The 15,968-nt window shown below is 34.1% G+C and overlaps 2 protein-coding genes across 4 annotated transcripts in view; one reads left to right on the forward strand and one right to left on the reverse strand.

Moving 5' to 3' along the window:
* LOC134242700 (rho GTPase-activating protein 39-like) overlaps nt 1–15,968 on the reverse strand; it is a 64,848-nt gene that overhangs the window by 32,397 nt on the left and 16,483 nt on the right. Inside the window, exons 1-2 of one of the 3 annotated variants that reach the window (XM_062724824.1) lie at nt 14,693–14,893; nt 5,822–5,923 (exon numbers count right to left, since the gene is read on the reverse strand). In XM_062724824.1, the coding sequence (XP_062580808.1) occupies nt 5,822–5,923; nt 14,693–14,835 (245 nt within the window). In that variant the 5' untranslated portion in view covers nt 14,836–14,893. Of the gene's footprint in view, nt 1–5,821; nt 5,924–8,652; nt 9,270–14,692; nt 14,894–15,968 lie in introns of those variants that run through there. The other 2 variants (XM_062724825.1, XM_062724826.1) reach the window with 2 other exon arrangements.
* Nucleotides 1–15,968, forward strand: part of LOC134242711 (glucose-induced degradation protein 8 homolog) — a 59,771-nt gene that overhangs the window by 23,304 nt on the left and 20,499 nt on the right. The window lies entirely within an intron of this gene.

Consider the following 15,968-nt stretch of genomic DNA (forward strand, 5'->3'; position numbering starts at 1 on the left):
GAGCCACTGCACTTTATACAGTAAAGTTTTTCTATTACATGCCTTCTTATTTAATTTGATGACAAAAGTTTCAAATGACATTCAGGCCATTAATTCTTGGTACCTCAAAGATAACATGTCTGTTTGACTCATTTACATTTTGAAACTCCTTCAAGAAATTTTTTAAATTTTATAACTGAAAATGAATGGAGAGCAAACAATTCCTTTCGCTTGAAATTTATCGGTAAAAAACCTATAACATATAACATCTGTTTACAAGCATGACAAACACAACAAAAATAGCTACAAATTCTTTAAACAAACATTCTGACAATGAATTGAATCAGTAATTCAGAATGTTGAAAACCAACTAGAGATGCTCATTTCAGGAGAATTCAGTGTGAATAAACTATAATCATCAAAATTTTCAAGAATTTGGTATTTCATTTGCCTGGTTCTAACTTCTAATACCCAGGGGCTATGCTGCAGCACTCTTAGATGCAATGTTTACCATGCAATCATTTTCCTTAATCATAAGCTCAGCCAATTTGCTGCTGCAGAAATGCAATAATCAAAGAAGAGACTGTTTTTTCTCCATTACTAACTAGTTTTTATATCATCCACTACTGCTCTGAATGACACAGGCTTTTTGCTGTTTGAGGATATCCAACCCATCAAGTAAATTCTAAAATACCTCTCGTTCATGATGAAAATCGAGATTCCAATAGTCTGATAAAGAAACCCCAGTATGTACACAGATACCTAAAACATCAAACAAGTGCCTTATCAATCTCTCTCAAAGCATCCCCCATACACAAAATTCATAACCTTACACATCTTCCCTTATCTGTGCTTTCACTGAGAGATTTTCATCTTTCACAAGTTAGTGCCCAAGTCTCCCCTATCTGTCTGTATTTTGGTCATAAATCTACATTGCAAACAAGTCATATATTGTTCAAAATGAAGAGAATACTGAATGCAAAACTAAAATTTCATTTGAAATTCTACCCTCTATAAAAATTTAACCCTTGCAACTTGCAAGTCAAAATCAGGATTTTGATAAAAATTCATGATGGATTTTCATTCAAGGGAATGATAGAAAAATTATCAATGAATTTGAAATCCTACATGCACACCAAAAAATCAATCATACAAACTAATATGAATGCTATGTTATGATTAGATTACACATTTCTGTGCATCTATCTCTTAAATTCTGATGATTCTAGAATAAACTGAACAATTTTTTTAACCTTTCTTGAAAACCAAACCAATAAAATGATTGAAATGAAGACTTACAATCTCCAATAGAGGTTTCCTAGCCCTCTTGGTCGGTAGCCTTGTGTGAATACCATTCTGATTCTACTACAACTGACAATCCTTCATAGTAATACTCTAAACCTTCAATAATTTGGTTTTCCACTGAATCCTAATGGAGGAGGAATTGGCTTCACCCACTGAATGAACTTCCGGCACTTTACTGAAGTGTCAGACATTTCACATCAACTGCAGGCTATTCCCTTCGACAGCTGGTTACTGTACAAACTCTGATTCTTGTCTTTGATGCCAATATTTTTCTTTGATGGAAAAAGAATTAGAAAACTTTCTCTTCTTCCACCAGAGACAATGTGAACTAGCAATTTACTAGAATCTGTTTATTTGTATAGCTAGTGTGTTTGTATAATGTTTCCTTTACTGTCTCAAGTTTCCCCCAGGTGATGAAAAGTTAATCTTGTTTAGTACCCATACTACAAGTAACGGTAACTGATTTTTAATTTGATATTCTCAGTCAGTCATTTTCTTTATTCTAAAAAAGTGAAGTATTCGTGATATGTTTGCAACTACTGTCTACATAATCAATATATATTCAGGGGTTTTAAGAACTGCAAACCTTTCACCTGATGAACTTAAAGGCCCAAGGACCTGAGCTCTTGGCTAGAAGTTAATCCCTGTAAACAATATCCTGTATCTTGCCAATATAACATAAGTTGATGTGTTTTGGGTGGCATCTCTTGAAGATAATGAGATTAACCTCTGTTCTTGGCTTTGGGCTTTAAACACAGAACAGCTGCTGAAAATGTGAGAGCTGGGTGACCTTTGGTGACCCCCCATATGGAATGTGATGCTATCTACCCCCAGCCTCTTCTCAGTGGGTCCCCAATGACACAGTTCTTGATTGTGGACATAACACACATTGTTGAAAAATTGTATGTTTGTTCCTCTGTTTCATTAATAAACACATCTTTTTGATTAATTAATGCAAATCAATATCTTGGACTCCTCCTAAATAATTCTGGCTCCAAACATCTAATTTCAGAGATGATATTATTTAACAAATTACAGCAAATTACCAAAATAAAAAAACATTGCACAGAATTATATCCAAGTCATCATTTTTTTAGAAGACAACCTCATATAAGACAGGAAAATCTTTAAATATTTCTTCATGAAGTAAATATATGCAAATATGTATATGTCATTCTCCCAATCTATGCATTTCATCTTCATTTAACCATTACATGACCTGACAAATTTAAGCATAAACAACATAAAACAACTTTTTTGATGAATCCAAGGTGACATGGCATATAATGAATTCCCCGAAATACAGAATGTTTTCAAGATACAAAACTCTTGGACACAAAGAATGATAACTCAAATTTCAAATGTGGCACCAAAACCTGAGTTATGGTTCTTGACAACCTCCTCCTTTCTAAAACAAGAAATATGGACAGGTATATTGATGCAAACACACCTCATTAGCCTCATATAAATTATAGGATAGATCACTGAGAGCACTATAACAGAGTGGAACTGATACCCTCATTCACAACTCATTGAAGAAATTCACCAGGTGCTATTCCCATACTTTCATTTATCTCCCAACTGATGATGCTATTTCTGTAAGCTAATTGTGATGAAATTGTCTGTGGGGTTTGTTTATATTACTTCAATTCACACAGAGTAAAATCAGATAATGAAGAAATCACCCATTTTGCTTGAACCATTTCAAAATTCAGGATGGTTGATCCATAATAAGAAAAAGTGAAAGTAATGAAAAATATATTCATTTGTGTGCATGTGTGAGAAAAGCTGCAAAAATAAGGCATTTTTTAAAGAAAGACATCATAAGCTAAATTTTGAAAATGTTATGCTTTGTTATCAGGATTAAAAGTTCTGGAATGTATTCAGAATCTTACAATTTTGCACTGATTTCATCCATGAAGCACTTTGTGCAGATTTATTCACTGGCCTCAATCTAGGACTCCTTATAAAACCAAACTCCGTTTTTATTGCCATTGATTATAGCAGTAGGATCTCAAGTTTGCTCCTAAATTCTTATTTTGGGATCAATAACAAAATAATTACATCAAATTAATAGAGAGGGGTTTAAGGGAACAGACTGGGGGAAGAGAATAGTGTTATTTGTAACACACTGCATGAATGTGGGGGGAAAATGTGTATAGACATACTGATATAGAACCTAAAGATCTAAAACCATCCACAAAATTTTACTTATTCATGGAAAATTTGGGTCTGACGTCTTTATTGTGAAAGAAGCTCTGATCTTACCGATGATCTATTAATAGCAACAGTTGGAGTGGAGAACTTCAAACAATAAAATTGATTACAAATGAAAGTTAAATTTAGTTTTTTAATTAAAAAAAGCTGGCTTTAGGTATAGCACTTACAAATTCTACCGAATGCAGCCAACCTAAAATAGAAATCATTCTCACATATAAACCTTACATAATCCAGAATCAAGCTATGTAAAATACATTAAAGGAAAGCAACTTTGATTTGTGTGGCTTCACTCCAGGTCTTATACATACCCGGTATATTGGCAAATGTTCATTGAATCCTTGCTCAAACCATCTGCCATAGTTTTCAAGAGACATATGGTCAAAAAAGTATAAAATCTGACCTGTTACACTTGCATAACTTTTCGTAGTTTATTAAGTTTTTTTTTGAATAGGGATCTCTCTCGATCCCTCATTTTTTTTTTTTTTCGTGGAAACTACCTAGCTTAGTAACTTCTATACATATGAAGGTGTTTTTGTAATTCAACAGAACCTTCATTAAAACTTTGTACTAATATAAAGCATGTTTGGATGCAACTTCAAAAATGTATTTTTTCACGACTTACTTAATAGAGAACTTGACACAGAATTCATATCTGTTCATGTATTGGTCAGTGAAAAAGATGAATTACATAAGTGAAAAGGTTAAAAAAAAAATGTTGTACATGCATTACGGATAAAATTTTCAAAAACAGTTTAGGACTTAATGTCATAAAGAGCATCTTAATAAGATTTCCATGCATGTGGATGAAACAAAATGGAAACAAAACAGATGCATTAGATTTTATACATGTTTTTTTTGTTTTTTGTTTTTTTTTTTTACATATATATTAAATAACTACTACTTTGTAGTGGTATGTATTTCACTATTTGAATTTATCAATTATTCTGCAGAAACTCACATATAATTAAGTTCAGAACTATAAATTCTACTCTTATCTCTGGAAATATACTAACAAACTGCATAAACAGGACATTACCCTGAAGTGTCCCCTCCAATTAAAAAGGAAGATATGTCTACAACCATTGGATTAGCTTTAAGGGGGTATGCCACACCAAAGGTTTATTTAATTCATGTTTAAAGTATCCTTTTTGCATCTAGTACAGTTAGTACTAGTTATAGTGCTAATCTAGAGACAGACGAAATGGGACAACCATAGCGCTGATCTCTAGCGACATTGCTCCTCAGTCCTTGTGTCATATAGCATTCAGCTTCGAAGTATTATCTGTGCTGTTTTTGTCCAGTCAATCTATAAATAGGCTACAGAATGTTTCCGAGACCATTTTTCTCATTTGAGGACATAGTACCATTCTCTGTTATCCTTGGACTTTCAATAAGGGGTGGCACTCTCGATATTACATAATTAGCATCTGAAATTTACACAGCCTTTCATTCACTGTTGAAATATACATGGGATAGAAATTTGGGCGAATGTCAATGAGTGTAGCAATGATCCACTGAATTCCAATTCATATGGCAAAGAGGTGGGCTTCAGGGGTCTATGACAGGTGACCGAAAGACAACTCACCGAACGACAACTCGCCGACACTTTTTTCACCGACACTGTAAAACTCGCCGATACGACATGTCACCGAAAGACGTTTGTACATCATCGACAGAAAATATAAAACATGGAAATTAAAAAAAAAATATTTAGTGAAATTCATGTATGTGAATTTAAACATTTTTATTCATTTCAAATCTTTTTTTTATTAAATCACAAACTTTACCCAATATTGCCGACCTATGACCTTGCTCGTATTCACGAGAAGCAATCTATACGTATGCGTTAGACCAACAATCATTATGATGGAGATACAAAAAAGACAAAGAAAAACATGTTTTTTTATATACATCTTTGATTATGTTTATTATATCTGAATACTTAACACAACATGCATCTAACAATTATTATATGAATTTCTACTCGCCGAATCTTTTGTCGGTGAATTGTCCATTCGGTGAATTTCACTTTTGTCGGTGACCTGTCTTTCGGTGAGTTGTCTGGCACCGGGGCTTCAGTCATCTCATCGTTGTCAACAACAATTTAAAGTTCCTGATGTTATTAATTTCTTAACAAATAAGAATTTGAGAGACACTAATTATGTATCTCCAAGAATGACACCCCTCACTGAAAGTCCAAGGATGGCATAGAATTGTACTATCCAGAGTTTTAAGTTAAGGAGAAGGTACTTTTTGCACATCATGCCAATGTATATAACCTCTCCAATTTTGATAAGCATTAGACAAATTTACTTACATTTTGACCCCTGGGGGAGGGTCCCACACACACTCTCCGGTGGTCAGGTTGGCATACATGTGCTCCTTGCTGCGGGGTTCGATGATCTCCACCCATTCCCATCTACAAAATAACAACAGGTAATTACCACATGTAAATAAAAAAGATGGCCATTCTCATAAAAATCTCTTTACAATAAATAAATATCAAAATCCTTACACAATTTGTTTTTCGTGTATACTTACACATTTAGTGGCTAGTAATAGCTGAGTAAATGCCGACAAATTAAAAGTGAACAATTGCATAATTATATCAGGTATGTTTTTGTATAATTAATAATTACTCCCAGTATATAATAAAGATTTAATTCTTTATAAATGTGGTATTAATTAAAATGTGAGTCATATTTGTAGCAAAGTTCAACTGTGTGAGATTTAAAATTGCTGCCTGACTTCAATATTTACATACTGCAAGATCAGCTGTTTACTGTATGATAAGTGCATGACATCATGTACATAGGAATAAACCCTATAAAAAATCAATGTCTTATTCAATAAATATAGTTGTAGTATATGGACAATATAATTGCTGGAATGGCTTGGGGATTAGTCAATATCATTAGGCACATGGCACTTCCTCTGATGAAAACATATGTACTAAGGCCGGAATTAAAAATATCTTTGTTTCCCCTAACCCGACCCCAAATTCTCAAGTTGGGTCGGTAGGTAGGTAAACAATTTTCTTTTTCTGACAGCAGCTTTGAAAATACATTCTAAAATTTAATGGAAATTTACCAGTAAATTTCCATTAAAAGTACGAAAGAAAGCAATTTGTGAATAAAATGCTAAGTATCATCTATAGGCCGTTTAAAAGCAAATTCATGATAAACTGTGGCTGCAGATCTGTAGCGTTATGTTTTTTATTTAATTTGTCTTTGACCATAACGCTACAGATCCCGTAATGCAAAAAAAGGTGCAATTTACGGCGCAATATCTTCTACGCTCTTTTGGGGAGAATTTCTCCACTTTCTAGCATTGTTCAGTCAACTACCTTTCACTTCCTAATTCTAGACACATTTTGTAGCCAATATGTATAATCCACTTCCCAACCATTTATAGTTGTCTCTACAGGCAATAAACTCACTTGAAGTGAATTTTCACAGTAATCTAACAAATAATTTTAATCAAGCGAGTTAATCACTTGTAGAGACGACTATAAAGGATTGGGAGATGGATAAATTATACAGATTAGTCAAATAATGTGCCTTGAAATAGGGATTGAAAGATAATTAATTGACCGATGCTAAAAAGTGGATAATTCTCCCCAAAAGTGCACAAATAATATTGCGCCGTAAATTGCACCTTTTTTGCATAACGGGATCTGTAGCGTTATGGTCAAAGACAAATATATAAAACCATAACGGTACAGATCTGCAGCTAGATAAACTGTTATTCAATTGTACTTGTGAAATATTTGAAGCCACAGTACATTTCTATATATCGAATAAAAAAGGCAAGATTCTCAAGTATGCAAAGATCAGAAATCCGAGTATATTGTTCAAACCTTCCATCAGCCTCCAGTGCTTATAGACAATCAATTAGCTTTTTTGAGGGGCATGAGATTTGCAGTGGTTCTAGAGCATTTTGCTTTGGATTAAGAAGTATGTGGCTAATTTTAAGTCGCAGGTTCAAATCTCAGATGAGGAACGTTTAAAACGGTCCCTCAAAAGGGACTATAAAAACTTATGTCCAGTGTCGCAGAATATGTTGGCTCAAAAAAGATCCCCACTATATACTAGAGGGCAAAAAAGTGCTGAGTACGTCTGGAGCAATGGGAAAATGTTCAAATGTCGTCCCAACAAATCTCGAAGGAAAGAAACAACCAATCTTCAATGGCCTAATTAAAGAAAAATACACTGGACGTCTCAGGAAGCTGAATCATTATTTATTTGGAAAGAGTATGTAAACAATAATTAATTGAACCAAACGCAATCTACAGTTGATATAAATGCTATATTCAATGTCATAGTCACGAAGTTTAACCCATAAATAAAGGCATGAAGAAAGGACATCTAAATTATATTTATCAGGAAAAATATGCAGACATATTTACAACAACTCCTAAGATAAAGTTCCATAATGGCATATAGTGAACATAGGAACATAGCTGAACACATTATTCGGCCAAACCTCAAATTAAATAAAATTCAGTGAAATTGAATGATGTGTTCACTAGGTGGGCCCCTCACCATTGTTTTATGAAGACCTAATTCTCTGTAATCACATCTGTAAGGGCGCCATTTTAACAAATGCTTGAAAATCACAGCAGAACAATCTCAGCAGTTCTGATAAAAACTGATTTTCATGTAATTATATTTTATGAAACTTGGCTAACAATAAAAATAATATTTGAATCAGCTTGTTTGAAAAATCTTTCCAGTCGGCATGATTTAATTGGGTCGGTCGCGTTAGGGGAAACAAAGGTATTTTTTATTTTGGCCTAATGTTCTGGCTAGGAATACACACATTCCCCTGTTGTATTTCCAGACAATGAAGACTAGTTAGTCATTATACAGACAGCATGACAGATTGGTGTACACACACACACACAAACAGAGAGAGGGTCTGCCCTGATCATCTGTAATCTTTTACCTTTAAACCTTTTCTTCTTCGTCTACCTGTCGGGGTTAATAATCGCCACTAAATCTAATTATCCTATCTACTACTCAAAACCAGTCCTATCTATTCATATCTTTAAAATCAAAACATTTTACCATTATTTAACCACCACCCCCCTTTTCCCTGCTGTTTCCCACCCTTTACCCTACCCTGAATATTGCCAAACAGCATTACCCGTAAGTCCTGTTGCAGTATAAATTGTACGTTATCTCCAGCTCCATATTTTAACAGTCAGGATACCGTCACATTTTACAGAGGGTAACTCATACACACTTGAACCTCAGGAAGTCCCTGGCCGTCCGCCAACTTTTACTTTCCTTTTTAGCACTCAGCATGAACAACCTTGTTACCAATCGGAAAATCATTATTAAATCGGTGTGCTTAACATTTCATACACAAAGTCAGGTTTCATCCTTGTAATCCAAGACACCTGTCGATATCAGGTTAAATAAAAATCATACATTCCCGTCCATCTCTCACCAATCAATCAATATTTCACAGCCTGGTCCTGTTACTGAATGAAACACACCCCCCTCTTGAGTAAATTCTTCCTATGACAGAGGCCACAAAGAGAATAAACAATTGATTGCCTGCTATTATTTCACAGTGCAGTCTATCACCTTGTATTGGTGACGATCATAATCAATGCATGTGTAGCATATTTTAACACTCCTATTCTATCATTCTGACCTCACTATTAATTAATTCTCCCTTTGCCTTTTGTCTTCCGTGTCTATAAACCTCTGGAATTCCGCTCGCTTTAGAACCCATTTTTTGATGCATCTTTTGCATAATAATTTTTCAGTGTCTGACATAATTTTGACTTTACATAGTACTTCCGTTTTTTGAAGTATAATCACTTTTTCTGTCTATGAGTCATTACATTCGCAATAAAATAGAAAAAAAACTTGTATACATTGAATACAAAAAAAGTGTACTTGCATACAGCACAACATGTCACACGATAGACCCCTATTATAATCAATCTCATTTGGACCCCCTCAGAAACTTCAAACTGCCAAAAAATGCTGTGTATTTGTAGAGGCTATTGAAATTCCTCTTCAGAAGGTGTTTTGAGTTACCCATGACTACTTAAGTAATGTGTTTCACCACATCATAGGTTGATCTTTGAGCCAAACACACTAAGAACACAAGTCACTAGTATCAGGATTATTATGACCAAGGAACTAAAAACTTAAAAGCAGCTTTAAACAATTCCCCTATTTTTATTAGCTGAATATGTCAAATATTTCTATAGCTATTCTTACAATATTACATGTATTAAATGATGTATATCATTAAAATAAAGTTCCGTGATTTCACTTATTTTTTTATGTACCGGTAGTAATTAAAAATAAGGAAAAAGTCATCTAGATGAATCAGTAAAGATATTAGTCATGCAATAACAAGAGAATTTTTGGACAACTTTCCATTTTTTTTAATTGGAATTAAAAACAAAAAAATTATTGAAGTTTTTACGTAAGATAGAGAGTGCCTCATTTTCCAGCCGTTTTACATTTCCTCACATAACAATATCAGTTGCTTGTAATATCAAATGACAGATTCCTGTTTAAATCAATCTGATTCAGGCCAGCACATAAACTTCAAACTGCCACAGAATGTTGTAATTTTTTTCCATGGTTATTTTCAGAGCATGCTTAATAAAGTTACATACAATGAAGGGACATCCATTGAATAAAATGAATAGAGGGGTGGGTGGGTCAGTGGGGTTGGACTATGTCATTAAGGAGTCTAACAGATTTAAGATAGCATGTAAATAGTCATGCCTAGGCAAAATCAAGTTCTACATGATGTAAGAACTGATACTATCAATGATTCTGATGTACATAATTTCTTTTTAAAAAAATTCATCTGAGTTTGCATTCAAACAGAGCAAAAAAGAAAAATAACAGTGCAAAGAAACACTTTCTACAGCCAGTTTTTACTAATGGGTCGACATCCACCATAAAAACCAATATCTACTAAGGAAAAGGTGTAGAGCTAAGAGGTACTCTGCATTCCTCCTAAAGATCTAATTACATTATCTGTCCAATATCATTGTCTTGTATCACTAAATGCCCTGAGTTAGCTACCACCAAGTAGCCCAGAATTGAGAATGATCAAAGTCATTGTTAACAATCGTATTAGCATGCAATTATAATCCAGTGAGAACACCCCTGGTCCTAACGACAGATGGTTCTAGTGTTCATCGATGATAGCGCAAAATCCAACACATTACAAGCTAACAGACAAAAATAATCCAACACATTACGAGCTAAATAGACAGACCCAAAAAATCCTTTATTCCACAGTCCAAAAGGCCAAAATCTTCGGGAAAATTAATTTGGAAACCTTGGATAAGGTTTTAACTGATAACTAGAAAACTGACCAGTCAGCAAGGGCCCCGCCATGGGTTAGAATTAATAGGGTGCAGCTTACGGAATGATTAAAAAATGTACGAAGAATAAGCAACAGCAACTGTATTCTTAAAATTTCAAGACCAGAAGTCTCTGTCGAGACTGTAGCTCTACTGGTTTATACTTAAAACAAAGGAAGAGAAAAGTAGCAGTTGGGACTTGAGACTTTAAATCAGCAATAAATAGAAAAATGATCCTTGCCACTCATCAAAATAAAAACCAATGCACAGAATTATGTATCTTAGTATAGTCTACTTGTGTGCCAAGTTATACTGAAATCAGACCAAAACTGCAGGAGGAGTAGCATTTTGAAAGAATTTCACAGAAATTTCTATTTTTAGTAACCATGGCAACATTGTTCATTGAAATCAAAAACCGATGCACAGAATTATGTATCTTAGTGTAGTCTACTTGTATGCCAAGTTATATCAAAATCAGACCAAAACTGTAGGAGGAGTAGCATTTTGAAAGAATTTCACAGAAATTTCTATTTTTAGTAACCACGGCAAGACCGTTTATCGAAATCAAAAACCGATGCACAGAATTATGTATCTTAGTGTAGTCTACTTGTGTGCCAAGTTATACTGAAATCGGACCAAATCTGTAGGAGGAGTAGCATTTTGAAAGAATTTCAAAGAAATTTCTATTTTTAGTACCAAGGCAACACCGTTCATCGAAATCAAAAACCGATGCACAGAATTATGTATCTTAGTGTAGTCTACTTGTGTGCCAAGTTATACTGAAATCGGACCAAATCTGTAGGAGGAGTAGCATTTTGAAAGAATTTCAAAGAAATTTCTATTTTTAGTAACCACGGCAACACCGTTCATCGAAATCAAAAACCGATGCATAGAATTATGTATTTTAGTGTAGTCTACTTGTGTGCCAAGTAATATTGAAATTGGACCAAAACTGTAGGAGGAGTAGCATTTTGAAAGAATTTCAAAGAAATTTCTATTTTTAGTAACCACGGCAACACCGTTCATCGAAATCAAAAACCGATGCAAAGAATTATGTATCTTAGTGTAGTCTACTTTTGTGCCAAGTTATATTGAAATCAGACCAAAACTGTAGGAGGAGTAGCATTTTGAAAGAATTTCACAGAAATTTCTATTTTTAGTAACCACGGCAACACCGTTCATCGAAATCAAAAACCGATGCATAAAATTATGTATCTTAGTGTAGTCTACTTGTGTGCCAAGTTATATTGAAATCAGACCAAAACTGTAGGAGGAGTAGCATTTTGAAAAATTGTTTACAGACAGACAGACAGACGGACAGACAGACGGACGGACGACGGACGCATTACTATCGCATAAGCTCTTCTGGTCTCTGACCAGTAGAGCTAATAATTCCTCAATATTCAAAAACCTGAAAATAATATCCTTGTATTTACATTAGGCAGTAAAGAACAACTTAACATTGAATGTATATTTAAACAATTATGAAGCTTGTGTTATATAAAATGCCAGCCTTCAATGAATGCAAATATCATGAAGGCTTGACATTAACTTCAAACAAACAGCAGTTGCAGACAAAGGTTTTCATTAATCTTAAAGTAACAGATAAAGAAAAGCCTACTAAATTTTCTGCAACAGGCTAGATAATTAATCCCAAGGGATTAATTGTACCTCTCTCATCATTTTCTTCTTAAGTTACAATAAGAACTTTTTCAGTATTAATGATAGAATGGGATTTTTATACAACTATCCTAAAAATTAATAATATTCTTGAATTAACATAAAGTGAAAAAAGTAAATCAAAAAATCTTCTTTAATCTATTTCTTGTTATTAGAATTCAATGAAATCATAACTATTAAACAAAAATAAATTATAAAAATTTATATTTAAATCCACATTTCGGAGTGTTCATAGCATTCCAAATTGACTTAACTTCAAAACAAACTTCATTTGCAGACAGAGGTGGTAATTCATCTCAATTTGACAGATAAAGATAATGCTCTGGATTTTCTTCAGGAGGAAAGCTAATTAATCCCAAGGGACTCATAGCAGCATTCAGTTTACAATGGGAACATCTTCAGCAGTTATCTCTCTTTGCCAATGCTTTTGTATATAAAGTTAAGGAACCTACCCCACCACCCCAGCTCCAAACCAGGGGACATAGAGAACCAAACTTAGCATCAAAATATGTATTTCTGCCTACTGAACTACCATACCAAATTTGTACTTGATTGGGCAACCATAAAAAAAGTTGCCCATTCATTCTTATGCATAGTTAAGGAATCTACCCCACCACCCCAGCTCCAAACCAGAAGACATAGAGAACCAAACTTAGCATCAAAATATGTATTTCTGCCTACTGAACTACCATACCAAATTTGAACTTGATTGGGCAACCATAAAAAAAGTTATTAAAAAAAACAGAAAATTTGTGGACGGAAGAGTGACAGACGGACAGACAGACAGACAGACAGACAGACAGACGGACAGACGGACGGACAGAGTGATTACTATAGGGCACCCGCAAATCCTTGCGGGGCCCTAACTATTAAACAGGCAAAAACCTAAGCTAACTAATGTATACATTGAAAGCAGGCTATATTAAACATGCCAGTCAATATACACAAACAAATGTTGATTCAAACAACACCTTAAGCCTTTATTTCAAATATCCCTGTCATGTTCAACCAGATTATCAAGAAATTAAATGTCAACAGGGTAGGCTATGTCCTGGTATCAGCCTACTTCATTGGGGGGAGAGGACAGAAAATAAAATTTCACATCAGTGAGAAATGAGATTCTCTTACAAAACCATACTGTTGTTTTGTGGGTTTTTTTTTTTTTTTTTTTGTTTATTATTAAAAAAAGTTTTTAATTCATGTAATATTGTGATTTAAGAGTAAAAAGGATTTTTTCCCATAAAAAACAAGCTATTTACAAATAAGTTGATAAAACAAGGATATCTAAAATCTTGTTTTCATCAACATTTCACAAATTCTAAGGCTGATACAATATGTCGTGGTCAGTTTTCATCAAGTCAAAAGTTGACATGTTTTTATTTTTTCATACAAAATAGTCTATTCATTATCTTCCAACTGAATTTTCTACATTTTTTTTTTCATTGGATGATTACTGTTTAGTGTTTGTTATCTTCATATTTCATTATACCAGATCATGTTTTATACAAATCAGACTCCTGACAATTGCATATTGTATACCATCAATATTATCCCTATTAATTGTATCATACCAATTACTGTATATGAACTTTTCCATTCTTTTTCCATATATTCCTTAATTTCTGTTTCTGAATTTAAATCTGCAGAGGCTAGTCTGTGAAGGGAATGGCATTTAATTATCAGATTACGACAGAAACAAAATAGCCTGGGCTTACAAGTGGCAAAAGCAGACTATCCTATTGATTTTATGGCAGTCAGTCTATGAAATATCATCCATAATATCAGACTAATATAAAAAAGTATGATGTAAGAAATCGGAAAAATAATTCAGAAAATTCTAATCATTTCCAAAATTCAATGGTGTTCTGGGGCAGATTTGAAAGCATGAGATCACAAGATAACAATTTCTTTCCAACAACCCTGTCGCACCTTGCTCGTGTTTCTCAAATCCATGAAATTGGAAAGTCTGAATGGTAAAAATGACTTAATTCTAACCTTTTCAGGCACCCCAGTGAAAAAACTGTATTTTTTGTGTGGTTATACAAGATTTTATGAGAGAGGAGTTAACATATTTTAAGGTGAGGTGGTCAAAAGAAAAATGCATCAGAAAACGAAAACCCACTGAAACCGAAATGTCCGAATTGAATTGTTACATACCCTTCTGTCCTGTAGCGGGAAAACATTCCATTAGGACGACAGTAATGTCTATGTTTCCTGTGACAATGGCATGGAATGAAATTCCCCTGCAGATCCATCTTTGGTGCAAACATGGGAACATTATGAACATTGAAGCTTTGCATATCAAATGATTAACTGGACCCAGTCTGGCCAATATCAGGTTTCTGTTGATTCACAGCATTCAGAAATTGTATACTCAGTAATGAATTGGTTACTAAGCTGTGGGTTGTGTAACAGTCAATGTCCCTTCCTGATCTGAAGCCAAATAAACTAGAATCAACAGTGTCTTTTATAACTGCCTCTTGTCAGAAACAATGACAGATCCCAGGGAAAAAGTTCCATCCATAATTCCAAGTTACATAATATTCAAATTACCCTGAGATTTATCTGTATAAAAATACAAAGATAATCAAAATGAGAAAACATAAATATCCCAGTTGTTTACATGAACTGATACAGCTTATAGTCTTGTATTGGTCCAAATAAGAAATCCCCCAGAAATCTCTCTGTTTTTCTCGATCTGTCTATTCCTGTCAGTTCCACTCAGAGTCTAAATCCAAAATGATTCCATACATGTTTCATAATATTCCATGCACGGAGTCCACTGGGAGTATTGAAATGATAAAACTGTCTATCCGAGTTCCTCTTTCCTGCCTTTAAGAATAAGTGCTGTTTGACTTCAGACACTGTCAGGAATGGTGTCAGGGGTTAACATTGATTCTATGCATCTGCCGACCACCAAGCAATCAATGGTGCATCCTCTCCCACTTTCTCACTGAATAAACATGCCGAATCAAACCTCCAATTAACACCAGGGAGCACTGTCCAGTCTTCATTATTCATTAAGCCACAAAAAGCTAATCAGCTGCAAGTACTTCTGTAGCTACTTAAATCTCCTCAAAGTGTCGATAGCATTTCATTTCTAGCACTAGTGAGCAATCACTTTATCTCTCAGCTATCTTGTATTTTCCCCACGTCCCTCAGCAAAATTGTTAGTAAGTACGAAATTGTCAAATTACATGTTTACACCACAATGCCTGAAAATTCCTTGCTAAATTACACCAATCTGTATCCATCTTTCATTCCAATAAACAAGAGAGAGAGAGATACATCAAGTCAAGATTTGGCTTCAGAAATTTGGCTTACAGATTGTACATTATTTACATTACGGCTTCTTTTGACCATATTGACTTTGTTGGGAAGAAAATTCCAAAAGTGGGAGTGTTGATTCAAGATAAACAAGCAATAGATATAT

The sequence above is a fragment of the Saccostrea cucullata genome, unplaced genomic scaffold, assembly GCF_032062105.1.
Source record: "Saccostrea cucullata isolate Sc308-1 unplaced genomic scaffold, CSIRO_AGI_Scuc_v1 ctg138, whole genome shotgun sequence".
In the NCBI taxonomy this organism is placed as follows: Eukaryota; Metazoa; Mollusca; class Bivalvia; order Ostreida; family Ostreidae; genus Saccostrea; species Saccostrea cuccullata.